The 14,120-nt window shown below is 30.2% G+C and overlaps 1 protein-coding gene across 2 annotated transcripts; it reads left to right on the forward strand.

Moving 5' to 3' along the window:
* Positions 1–7,941: 7,941 nt before the first annotated feature.
* LOC105450238 (Niemann-Pick C1 protein-like) lies at positions 7,942–14,120 on the forward strand. 2 transcript variants are annotated; one of them, XM_011689987.1, is made up of 9 exons: positions 7,942–8,537; positions 8,641–8,887; positions 9,051–9,127; positions 9,273–9,717; positions 10,338–10,583; positions 10,671–10,973; positions 11,370–11,937; positions 12,159–12,641; positions 13,566–14,120. In XM_011689987.1, the coding sequence occupies exons 1-9, from the start codon at positions 8,422–8,424 to the stop codon at positions 13,940–13,942; spliced, it is 2,862 nt and encodes a 953-aa protein (XP_011688289.1). In that variant the 5' UTR covers positions 7,942–8,421; the 3' UTR covers positions 13,943–14,120. The 2 variants fall into 2 exon arrangements, with proteins under 2 accessions (XP_011688289.1, XP_011688290.1); XM_011689988.1 differs by lacking the exons at positions 7,942–8,537; positions 9,051–9,127 and having other exon boundaries at positions 8,795–8,887.

Here is a 14,120-nt window from a genome sequence, read left to right on the forward strand (position 1 = left end):
CTCTCTCTCTCTCTCTCTTATGTTTCATTTTCTTATTTCCCCCTTTCAGTAGTTTCAGTACTATTTGAAGTCAATTTTCGCGAGGAAGATTCGAGTATCGTACGCTCCGTTCTCTTGTGCACGGAATATAATGAGCGAGCACGTGGGCCACGCTTTATCCGCGAAGAAAACCATTAGTTGTCAAACCGTTCAATTATCGTCATTAATTGTACCATTTCCCGCATTTTTTCTTGTCGCGCGATTTATTACTCTGTTTGGCGATGTATCTTCGCCATCGTCACTAATTCCTTCTTCCGACTTTCTACCCCTTCACCCCTCAATTCCTTTTCCAGTAAACCTACCAACAACTTTTACTCGCTTCCTTAGCTTTCTACCACGATGGATCTTCCAATGTTTTTTCAGCAATAAATACTTTTCATTTTTCACGTATAACTGCACATTGAACATATGCACACGGATAGTCGTCATTCAGCCGTGACGTGACAGAATATCACATTAAGGTAGTTTTATCACTCAATGCCAACTCGATATAGTGTGGCGTTGTCACATAATCGCGTACGTACAATTTATGCGAAATGTTTTTATTGAATTATTAGTCATATGGAGGGACTAACTTTTGACTGAGACTTGCGCGATAAAATCACCTTAAATACAAGAGTTTAAAAAGCCGTTGGACTTTGAATCCCATTAGAATTACATTAATTTTTTGCATGACCAATTAGAGACGGCCATCCAGACATGATTCACATACGGAGTGTTCACCGGTCTCGACTTCGAGACTGTCCTTCCTTTTATAGTTTTTATGCCGTTTCAGTTGAATGTCGATTCATGCAACTCTATACAGTTAGATTGATGACTATAATTAATATCTATTGTATGCATTTTATTGGTGATTATCAATCATCTATTGTTGAACTGAATTAAAATCATCGGGAAATCATTGACGCTTAACAAACCCAGAAAGCATTAAGAAACCTAATGGAAAATATTACCAACCTTCAATTCAAAATACTAAGAATGCGTAGAATTTATTAATATATTATAACATTAATATATTACAAAATTAATATAAGAATATGTTAATTTTATTTCATTATTATGGTCCCATAAAAGAAGGTAAAAGAGAAGAGAGACTATAATAGAGGAAAATTATTGTTGTACAATAATATATTTTTCAAAGTCTATTTTGCACCAGGACAGATTTAACCAAAAAAAATCGTACAAATAAGCATCTGGATTAAGGAGAAGATATGCACAAGAGATATGAGACACTTTGATAGACAGAGCTTCTCTTTTCTACACACACAAAAAATTAATCCTTGATTCACGAGTAATAAAAACTATAATAGGTATTCGAATGGATCAACGAATCAACTGATAAAAATTTAAACAAAAATAATAAAAAATAATAAAGAAAAAGTATAAATTACCAGAAAGTGGCTTAAATAATCAGTGACAAATCTTTTTGCAAAAGAAAATGCAAAGTCACGTCATTAATCCGTGGATATGAAACAGCGATTAAATAACCGACTCACAGATTAACCAATTGGAAAAGAATCTTTTGCATATCACCTATAGGTAATCTATTCTCTTCTGTAATTTATTTATTCCTATTAGTGATTTGCGTGACAAGCGACATTTTGGACAGACAAACCGGTGAGTTGAATAAGTTGTTTTGAAACTTTTCTTTATTAGATCCTGAATGTTCACGAATTAGTTATTGAATTGAGAATTGGTCTTTCGTGTTTTGTTTAACGAATTAATTGATAATACGTTTAACATATTTTAGAGTTTAATGACAAATGGCAATCGATGAAATATTATGGTTTTACGTAAACTCTTTCTGTCGGATATTGACAGATAACTTTTATTATATTTTAATCGATATTGTTTTATAATATAATAAACACTTACAACGGTATAACGAATTTGATTGCTATAGCAGAAATTTCATATCTTATATTATTAAAGAGTTATTTTTAGATTTCTTAACACAGTTTACATTAAAAACTGACTGAAATCCAATCTCTGACGCCGATTTAATACAGTATTAAATATAATTAGATTGAGAATCTTATGAAGAATTCAAGAGAAACATCCTCTGTTACGCAATTTTTAACCTTTGACACTGCATATGACCTTTTTGATGACGATATACATTTTTCTATTGTATTCTGCAAGCCGCGATGATAAAGCATTCCGATATTCATTCTGAACTATTAACATTTTGCAATATTTTGTGTTTGTTTTAAATTTCCGATGTATATTTATTACAATATTTTATCATTAATCTACTTAAAAAAAAAAATTCGGTTATTTTGACTTAAAAGAATCACTTTTCCTTTTATTAGTCATTATAAAAAATCGGATATTAGCTCTGTTTTACTAGATAATTACATTTAAGAGACCTAAAATTTAAGATTTATATGACATTATGTATAGTTTTGTGTATGCCTAGCATTCAAGACAAATTCGAGACTTGTGCCAAGTGTCATATAATTGCTAATCTCGATTGTATTGAAATATACAGTATCGCATAAATATGAATAATTAAACACAAATTAACATTTATTATTATTATACTGTTTTAATTATGTTAAATTAGCTCTGTTAATCCTGTTTTGTTGTTTCCTATATATAATTTTCGTAGGACAACGGATATATGAAATTTTAAAGAACAGATTTTGAAATAAAATTAGCAAGATATTTTTTTAAACAACTTTATTATTAAATATATATTAAGAATAAATAGTTTTTAATTTATATAATATTAAAGTATACTTATAAATTATAACTTACAAGCATGTGTAAAATACAATATTTATCTTAATTAAAGTTTAAAATTTCTTTTAAATTCAAACATTTAAAAAAATGTAATAATGTTTATACATTATTATTTCGTTACATATTATTTACTTATTAAGATAACAAAATGTTATCGCAGAAATTTATTTCCCGAAATTAATTTTCGTTTTTAATTTTTGTTCAATAAAAATAATTTAACAGACTCTCATATAATATTAATTTGTTCTTTCATATGAATAAACTGTTGTTATGATACTGATATCATCAGAATCATTGTTTTAAAATAGAATTGCTATACTTTGTACCGTTTCTTACCGAGAAAAGACATTAGTAAAACTTTTTGCATTTCTGCATAATCTTGAGTTACGAGAAAAACAATTGAATCATAAATTGAATCATATTCCTTATGATGCAAAAATACAGTAAAAAAATATATAAGACTAATCTCAATTATTAGGTGCGTAATTATTGCCAGAGATAATAGCAAGAAAAGTATATGCAAATATATGCAATTGTGTTCAAATGTATCCTTTTCATCTTTAATAGAATATTATTTCTTAAAGCTTAACAGAGCATTAGATCTTTCTTAAATAATAGTTAAGTAATAATTGCATTAATAAACCGAGCAAAATAGTACAAGTTTTATTCCAACTCCACTGCAAAGAAAACTCCATGTAAAAGAAGTATACATTTTTAATTTTTTCTAATATTTTCGTGTTTATCGCATTTATACTACAAGTACAATAGAATATATCTTTAAAAAATTAATTTTAAAAGACTTCAATTTTATTTATAGATATATTATAAAAAAGATATACGTTTCAATCTCGTATAGATTATTCTCGAAAATAAAGTGTAAATTAGTATTAATAAAAAATTAAGGTGTATTCCAGTATTCGATTAACTATTGCGCGAGAGTATAAAACCTGCCTTTGTCTCTGTGATTTCTAATTCAAAGTCATTTGTAGAGTTTTTTTGTAATATTTTTTTATTCTTTTCCTAAAGATAACAACCTCAAGGCAACAGTATAAACCTTAAAAAAGAACTTAAAAGAATTTAAAAAAAGAAAATATGTTATACGACAAGTACATAAGAATTTAAGAATAAGTATCGAACGTTATATTCTTTTTGAAATCAAAAACATTTTCTTAACGAAACGTTTAAATGGTTTAAATGTAATTATCAAAAATTAACTGTTCAAAAATAGATAAAATTATTTAAATTAATATTTAAAAAAAACTCAAAAAAACTTCTCTGTAAAAAATCTATTAAAATATTTACTGTTTAAAAAAAAAATAATATAATATAATACAATTAGTCAAACATGGCTGTACGATCAATACATTCAAAAATCTGTATTGATATATAAAAAAAGTATCGTTAAATTTTTTTATTACTGTTTTAGTTTATGAGATATTTTGATCAAAAATTTGTTTGAAAAGAATTCCGGATAGGCTATTGGGAGCTACGATATTTGCGCAGTAATCACACAATCACTCGCTCTTTTTATATACTTGGCGTCGCGATGCTTCGCGACGTCATATGACATATGCGCAGTCTGTCGCTCTTTTTATACATTTGGCATTGCGATGTTTCCGCGTTGCTTGATATGTTGTACCAGTTAGTGTTAGAAATCAGTTATTTTCTACAGATTCCAACAGTGCTTAACCGATCTTATTCAACAGTGAGTAGTTAGAATTTAACTTCGATGTGTTGTTTTCAATTCTTTGTAAAAAAAAAGCGATATTAGTACATTTCTAAGAACATATTGTATAATATAAATATAGTGATTAATGCTTAAATAATAGTTTTGTTACAAATATTATCTCTTGAAACTTGTGCTTGCTATCACAGGAAATGTATGTATTTTAATTACAAAATGAAAGTGAAGAATGCGAGGAACGGATGTCTTAATATGTGACATATACTTTTAAATTAAAATTTCCAAAAAAATTAAAGATTATTCCATGGTTCATTAAAATTTTTGAGATTTTACTACATAAGATTTAGAAAATATAAAAATACGTTATCAACATTTGATAATTAATTTGTATTAAATTTTATCAATTTTAAAAATAAAATTAATATAAAATTATCTTATATAATAAGAAAAAACATATAGAAGATTATAATTATTATAGAAAAAATAACAAAAATTAAGGTAAATCCTTGAAAGGAGTTAGCACATCCTCAAGTTAGCAAATCATCTTGCACTTGATATATGTTGTCAATATCTTGACTCTGAACAACTTTCAAAAGTTTTCAATTGGTCATCGTTATTTATTAAAAAGTTTAGAATTAAACACATTTTATATTATTAACTTTATTTATTAATAAAGTTAATAATATAAAAATGTGTTTAATTACATAATTTGAATAATTTTAAATAAGCTCCCGAGAATATCAAATATAGTACAGTAAAAGCCTGTATATGGAAGGTAGCTAACACGGATGTTGGTATGTACTTAATTTTTACAATACTGGTGTGTATTATATTTTACATAATATGAGTTTTACTTATTATAAATCGTATTCTTTGCATATTTGCATATTTAAATGAATACGCGAGCGAAGGAGAAGTGGAATCTCTCACACGTATCTACATACTCATATAAGCAAATTATTTCCTTTGACGCACTGATATGATAACTGAGATATTTCTCAAACTTTTTTGTTATTAACTTTTTAATGAAGAATAAACGACTGTTAAAATCTTTTAAAGGGGTGTGATCTTGATAATATATACTTATGTCAAGATCAAGGTTATTGGAGTTGACTCTCTCATTAATATATTTATATTAGAAATAAATTATACATTAGACATTTTAACAAAATTTATATTAGAAAACAACATTAAAAACAAATTATAACACTCTCTTTCTTTTTTCAGTAAAATTATTCTTAAAGATTTACTTTGATATATAATTTATATCTATGATATAATAAATTTTCTTGATATATAACTTATATTAAGTATAGTCAATAATATAATAATATAAATTATATTTCAAGAAAAGACATATAAAATACAAAATCATATATAAAAATCTACAAGATAATCGTAAATAAAAAGTCATTTAAATAGAGGAAACAGTAATTAATATATTTGTTATAATATAAGAATTAATGTCTCTGATACTCTCTCTACATATAAGATATACGTGCCTATATATCAGAAACATATATCAAAATACATTGCTAAATCTTATACTTTAGTATTTTTCTACACAAATAGATAGATACTATAGCTAGCTGGTTACTATTTTATATTATACCTATATTCATGACACCGTAAAAACGCTCAACGTGCAATCGTTTCCAACTATTTTCGATAAACAATTTACATACTTGCTTCAGCAGTATTAAAATTGGAACAATACAAAAAAGATTAGCATGGCCTTGGAGGATATATATGATATGCAAAATCGTGAAGTGTGTTCCATTTTTATATCGATCATTTGATATAATATAATTATAAGTATGTACAATGCATTGAGAGAGAACTATGGAGGTCGAACAAAGAGAAATTTAGAATAAAGTGCAATAAAAGTATATTTAATCTGATTAATCTGATTAAACCTGATTTAACCTAATTTAACTTGATTAAGAATACAAAAATGGGAAAAAATCGGAGATCATTATTAAGTATTATAGAAAATAGAAAAAATTATATAAAAACTATACGTTATTTAGCTAATAAAAAATAAGGATGGAAATGTAACCTCGAGATGAGTTTGAAGGCGCATTCCTACTGTCTGATAAAAAAAAACACGAGAAAGAAATTAATGATTTACCGATGTTACATGAAACCTCGATTAATACATGACTTCAATATTAGTCTGAATGCTAATCAGGTGGTTTGATGCATATGTATAAGTGTATAACGTCGATGATTCCCGCACTATAATATGACCCGTCGATTATTCCAGCATTATAATATAACACGTGCACGTTTCATAAGGCAATTAAACTATAAATCTTATAAATGCGAAATATTGAAGGTGAATTTTTGCATCTTCTGTCTGCACGCGACGCGAATATTCAAACTGATTTAAATGACGTAATGCGCAGGCCATTGTGCGCGCCGCGCCGTGGTGCACACGTGATTGTTTTTGGCACAGGGGTGCTCAACTCCCACTAGTAAGATATATCTCACTGCTTCTTCACAAATTCTAGTAAGTACCTAATGTCATTTTTAGCATTTCAACAAGAATATTTTTAAGGAAGTGTGAAAACAAAGCAGAGAGAAATTTAATTAAAAAAATGCAAGCATATTTTTAGAGGAACGTTTATACGGCACGTCTTGCTTTAATTATATTTTACTTTTTAGTAATTAAAAATTAATTTTAATTCAAACCTATTACAATAAAAGCCTATATGAGAGCTAACACGGATGTCGGTATGTAATAGTTTTTTACAATATCCACACGCAATTATTCTAGAGATGTTTCTAGAGATGTTGATTATTCTCATGTAAACAATATTTTAATTTTAATTATTAAAAATATACATATTCAAGAGATCAGGATCGAGAAAAAGAATTTACCCAGAAAACCTTGAAAGAATTTACCTTGAAAACATTTTTGAGTGATTAAAATGTCCACTCAAAAATGTTTAAAGAAACGTTTCTTTTTGGTTAAAAAAAAACGTATAGAAATATAATTAAAATATCATTTTTTCTCTATCTGTGAAAAAGTTTGTTTGAAAAGAACGAACATGCAACCTTTTTTACAGATAGAGAAAAAAATAATATTTCGATTATATTCTCTACGTTTTTTTTTTTAATCAAAAAGAAACGTTTCTTTAAATGTTTTTCGAGTAGACATTTTAACTACTCACAACAGAAACGCTTTCAAGAGTCGGCTATGAAACGTTTCTGAAATGAATACGTGCTATATCTGGGTAAACTGTATGGAAACTTTGCGACTGACGTCAAAGCTAACAAACAGAATAATTTGTTAAGATCAAGCAACATATTATACGATTTAATTGCCAAGGTAACGCAAGTAATACGCAGAAAGGAATCATTTATACATACATTAGATTACGTACAAACGCGGTTGCTTTTAAATCAGCAGCTTGTTACGCCAGTTTTTGTTGCGCACCTCTGTCTTTAATCGACTAATCGCGCAGACGCACATGCTGATGTAGTCTGTAGTCATCTGTAGTAGACGTAATCAGACAGACGTAATATTCTCGTCGTGTCGTGAATAACAATGCTATTGTTGAATATTTCAAGCTATCCCGCGGCGATCGTGCATCTGCAATGAGCGCGCACGTGCTCGCGCTCGGCGTATTATCGAACGGTTTTTATTATTTATCATGATTATACGCAAGCTCATGCCGTAGAGCGCCCCACCGCGCCATTTGGGGGTTATAGTGCTCCCGTTCTGATGTTACCTTGGAAGTGGCTGGCCGAGAGTCGTCGCGGTTACGTATACGAGACTCGTGATGCGGCGGCACGAAACGCACGATAACATTAATTAATCGCGATTAGTCATCCAGTCCAGTCGCTGCTCTACAGTGCCATGTCCTTTTAGTGCGAGCGAGAGGTTTGAATGCGGGTCGACTGTAGATAGGGTGACGCGCTGTGATTTTTCGTTTTACACATTCATCATGACCAAAGAGACGATGGAGTTGCACGAGGCTCGTGCCAGAAGACAGTCGTGCCGCGGATTTTGCCACAGCCTACCGGAACGCATATCCAGGACGGTAGAGCATTTCTTTTATCGGTAAGTCCTCTTTTTTTGGGGAGGGCCTCGTCGGAATCGTCAGCATAAACCGGCAAGTGCCGAGCAGTTTAATAATGGAGCGAATCGCTGTTGCTTTGTGCAGGCTTGGAGTGCACATCGCCCAAAATCCGTACAAGTGGATGCTCGCATGCTCCGTGGTAGTATTAATTTGTATCCTCGGCCTGTTACGTTTCCGGCAGGAAAAGAATCCCATCAAGCTTTGGGTCCCACCGGATTCTGACTTTGTAACAACCACTAAGTGGCTAATGTCGCATTACCTGGAAACCCTGCGAATTCAGTCATTTATTCTAACTAGTGATAATGTCTTAGAACAGCAAACGCTTATTAGGGTAACTATATATATATACATATATAGTAAAATATATTTCATTTATTTTAATTGTGATTTTTTTCAATTTATTTCTTAATTTGTCCTCAATTTCTTTTCAATTGTCATGTGATTAATTATGAGCTTTCAGTAACACAGTATATTTTTTTAATCATCTGTTACAGTTAAATGAGATCACTAAACAAATGACTTCTGTTCAGACACCAGTCGAGAATATTTCTTGGACAGATGTCTGTATGAAGTAAGCATAAGTTATAAAAGTGTTAATAAAAAAAATTAGTTGGATATTACATATAAAATTTTACATTAGTTAAAAAAAAGAAAATTCTTATATATATATATATATATATATATGTATATATATTCAAAGAAAATTTTATTTACAGAATTCCTGTTATTACTGGTGCTATGTATAGAAGTAAGAGACAAATTTCTTTCTTGGAAGACGATTTTTTCGAAGATGATCTTGATTCTAAAGTTAATCAAACATTTGAACCTGCCGTTCATGTTGATAGTAATATATATTGCAGCGTAATTGAGAGTTTACCTAAGGGCTGCCTTTTGCTTAGTTTGTTGGATATATGGGATTTTGATAGTGCTAAAATTGCAAAAGATTCCACAGAAGAAATTATAGAAAAGATAAATACAGTAAAAGTGAGTCCTACATTGGGTCATGCCATGAATTTCAATGAGCTTCTGGGAGACGTGACTCTAGATGAAAGAGGTAGGATTATTGCGGCGACAGCTATAAGAACTGATCTGATGGTTCATATTAGTTTTCTCAATGTAAACATGGATAAAGTTGGAAACATGGCGGGAACTGCTGATTGGGTAAGGTGAGTTCATGTCAAGGCCTGAATCATACTTTTTAATAATTGTTTTGATATTAATGATATAAATAAATAAATGTTATGTGACATAAAATTTAACATAAATTAAGTTTTATATTACGGAAAATAATTAGAAAATAGAAGAAATTTAAAAATTGAAAATATACTTTTGATATGATTTAGGCCTTTATCATAATTCATTGCAGATTTGTAAGAAGATAATTATTTCATTTAATAACATATGATACTATAAAATTATCAGAAGATTATTTTTATCTTAATCTTGCTATCAGTATTACTCGCTACTATTTTTATATCTGTATCTTTTAATTCTTATTATATTATTTTATTATGTATTTTTATTAATAATATTAATAATATTAATTTATTAATAATATTAAAAATATTAATATTGATATCCATAATATTTATGTGAATGTATCATCTGTTCTTTGATATAAGATTATTTCTATTATCATTAATTACAATGTAATATTTTTTAGTATATTTGCAATTTACACAGAATATTTTAGTCCATAACATTAAATTTAATTAATATAACATGAACAATTATAAATTAACGTAAAGTAAAAGTCAATTGTATACATATATTATATCTAGGCAACAGACGAAGTAATGAAATGGGAATCAGCTTATCTGGAAAATATGAAAAATCTTTCGTATCAACTGCAAAGCGAGAGAAATACAAATAATTCCTTGATGCTTTATTATTTTGCTGGCAGAAGTTATGGAGATATTTCCGGCACAACCATATTTCAAGATATAGATATATTAATGATAGGAATTTTTTTAATGTTTTTATATGTTTTGACAATTTTGTCGAATTATAATTGGGTAGAATGGCGGGTACGTATGATTTTTACCAGAGTAACAATTTTTGTGTAACAATTTTGGTACTTATATATTTAGTGAAAGTTATTCATCTTTTTGCAGTTTTGTCTTACTAGCACCGGTCTTTTGTGCGTGGGTGCTGCGTTTATACTTGCGGTGGGCGTATGCTCTTTAATCGGAATCCCATACGGTCCTGTGCACACATCGTTGCCATTTTTGCTCTTGGGTCTAGGGATAGACGATATTTTTGTAATTAATGCATCTTGGAAGAAGATACATGTTGATGAATCAAACTTAAATAAGCCACTAACAGAAAGAATCGGGCTTACGTTAGGTCATGCCGGTTCTGCTATCAGTATTACTTCACTTACCGATGTTGTGGCATTCGTCATTGGTGCTTCTACAGTATGTATAGAATTAATACGCAAAAAGATAACTATTGTGGCCAATTAACGATTTTATTTAAATTATTTTTGTTTATCTTTACTCAAATATTTTTGAATATTGTTTTCAATTAAGTAATGTAATTACTTTACTTAATATAACTACTTTTTTGTAACTTTTTTTTTATGAGAGTATATCTTTTTAGGAACATTTGATTTTTACATATAATATTTACTATTCTTTTTTCTGCTTATTTCTACGAAAAAAAATATATTATCGATATATTTGAACCAAATAAATTAATTTTAGCATCTAAAATTGTAGATTATTCAATCTATGTTACGCATTCTTGGCATAGAAATAATTAGAATAGTCTAAAGATATCATCGTTATAATGTGTACGATGTCTTTTTCTAGATATTACCGTCACTTCAGTCGTTTTGTATCTACGCCGCAATGGGAGTGTTTGTGACATTTTTATTACAAATTACATTTTTTATTGCCTGCTTTACTTTGGATGCTAGAAGAATAGAACAGAAGAGAAATGGTACATTACCATGTATCGTACATGAAAATTTTACGCCCAAGTCATTAGACGTGAGCAGTGCATTTTCCTGGAAATTGATAAACTTCTTGTATTCACGAATAATATTGACTACACCAGGGAAAATTATTATAGTATTAATTACTCTTGTAACGATGTCTACAAGTATCGTCGGTTTACTTCAACTGCAACAATGGTTTGATCCAAAGTGGTTATTACCAAAGGATTCGTATTTGTACCAATATATAACTGTCCGAAATGAAGGATTTTCTAATCAAGGATTTGAAGCCTTTGTTGTTATGGGAGATGATATTGATTACTCTTCTGAATTTTCTAAAATAATATCTATGACAGAACGCTTACAGAACGCGTCTTTCATACTAAGCCTAGAACCTTGGCCGATTGACTTCGCAAAATTCGTATCGATGTATTATGCTACAGGTTATATATCATAATATTTGTTTAAATCGTTTGTCTTAAAAACGGTGAAACAAAAAATTTTAATTTATTTCTGAAAAGACATTTCTAAAATTTTTAATTAATTCATATCCAAAATTTACCTCAATTTATAGAAGAATATATTTTATGCAAAGTTTTTGAGACAAACAGATCATTCGGCGATTAAGTAATTTTTTAAATTAATTGAATGTTTTTTTTATCAGATTTAAAGACTACGAAGATCTCAGACGACAAATTCGATCATTATCTGTCGCAATTTCTTTTTAGTCGAGCTGGCGGCAAATATCAGAGAAATTTCTCTTTCAAAGAGAAGTTCAGGTGCGGTAGGAATATCCCACGAATTGTAGCATCAACTATTGAGTTCAAATTTAGACAATTTGCGGGCCCTCACGAATGGATTCCAGCGATGGATAATAGTAAACTCCTAACGAATGAAGTACAAATTCACGGATTCGTTACGGTGTGGTGCAAAATGTTTGGACTTTGGACTACCGATAAACTAATCAGTCAAGAGCTGTTCCGAAACATTATCCTGGCATTAGTCTGCGTTATGGGGACTACGGCGTTTCTCATCGCCGAAGTGCAGACTTGTTTTTGGATCTTACTCTGTGTACTTCTCACGCTGCTAAATGTTTGCGGCTTCATGTATTTCTGGGACCTAACAATAGACATTACGTCCTGCATTGGTGAGTACATTTCACGTTTTTTTAATTTTTCTTCGTTTTTCGTTGTTGTTTTATTATATTGCTTAAGCAAAAGGTAAAGGCTGCGTTCCGTTTGCGGTGCGATGATTTGTCCTGTTCAACATTTGATTTGAGCAGCGAGGACAAAATGATTCCATGATGATGAATACAATAAACGCAATAAGCGTGAATATGCAGCTGATATCTATTCATATATGTACACTCGCTCACTAAAAGGTTGCGACACTTTCTTTTTTATAGGTTTGAAAACGCACTAATATTTTGCAAATGCGGACCACGATTGGTGTTATACTGTCTCTAGACTAAAGATAGTACATCGTGGTTTGCATTTGCAAAATATTAGTTATCTATAAAGTATATATTACGTATATTAAATATAAATTAGAAACCTACAAAAAAAAGTGTCGCAACCTTTTAGTGAGCGAGTGTACACTTGTACATATATAGGAAGGAAAGATATTGGCTAAAAGAATTTTTAATGAAATTCTAACTTGCAATAATAAATCGTAATATTATCTTAATTTTATAAAATTCCAAGTAATTTTTTGTTAGTCTAATCCATTATGAAAAATGTTTTTATCACCGCGGTACTGGTTTCCTGCTGTTTATAAGAATTGAGTATAAAAAAGTATATTACAAGAATATCGGGTTTCGAGATCACGTACGAAGTATGAATCCGAGAGCAAACTCAAGTTTTATTTTTAATTCTCTTATTCTTCGTAAGATTCAAAATCTAAATGTCATTTCATTATAGTATATTATAATATATTTTTAGATTACACATAATATACACACAGTACGAGTTGTTCTCGTTGCATTAACGCGAGATTTTCTTTTAGCATCGTTTAGCGAGCTTCTTGGTTTCGTTCATCAGTTTCGTTCGAATGAGTTAAGAATCTTTTACAGGTCTTGAGTTGGCCGTCGGTTTGAGTGTGGATTACGCCGCACACATCGCACACGCTTTCCTGAACGCCGAGTCGCGAGAGAATGACGATGATCCTCGCAGGATCCGGACAATGATCGCGGTCAGGCACATCGGCGCAGCGGTTGCGTATGGCGCGGGCTCGACATTCCTCGCCGTCTCATTGCTGGCCTTCTCGTCGTCCTACGTGTTCGTCGCCTTTTTCCGGATATTCTTCCTAGTAATTTTGTTTGGGCTCTGGCACGGGCTGATCTTACTGCCGGTCGTGTTGAGCAGCATCGGGCCGAAAGGTTTACGTGTGACGCAACAACCGCAACCGATGTCCGAGAAAGCCATTGCTGCGACCGATGATGAAGATTGAAACGGAAAATATAGACAATTTGTTCAGGCACAATCGTCTTTCTTTATCAATAATATTTATTTTTGGTTCAATAAACATACAAAATTATTACACTATCCGTACTATTAATCACACATTTATACAAAAATAATAATTAATAATAATAATGATAATAATAATACGTCTGATAACTTAAAAA

This window comes from Wasmannia auropunctata, unplaced genomic scaffold (assembly GCF_000956235.1).
Source record: "Wasmannia auropunctata unplaced genomic scaffold, wasmannia.A_1.0 LD336067.1, whole genome shotgun sequence".
NCBI classification, from domain to species: domain Eukaryota; kingdom Metazoa; phylum Arthropoda; class Insecta; order Hymenoptera; family Formicidae; genus Wasmannia; species Wasmannia auropunctata.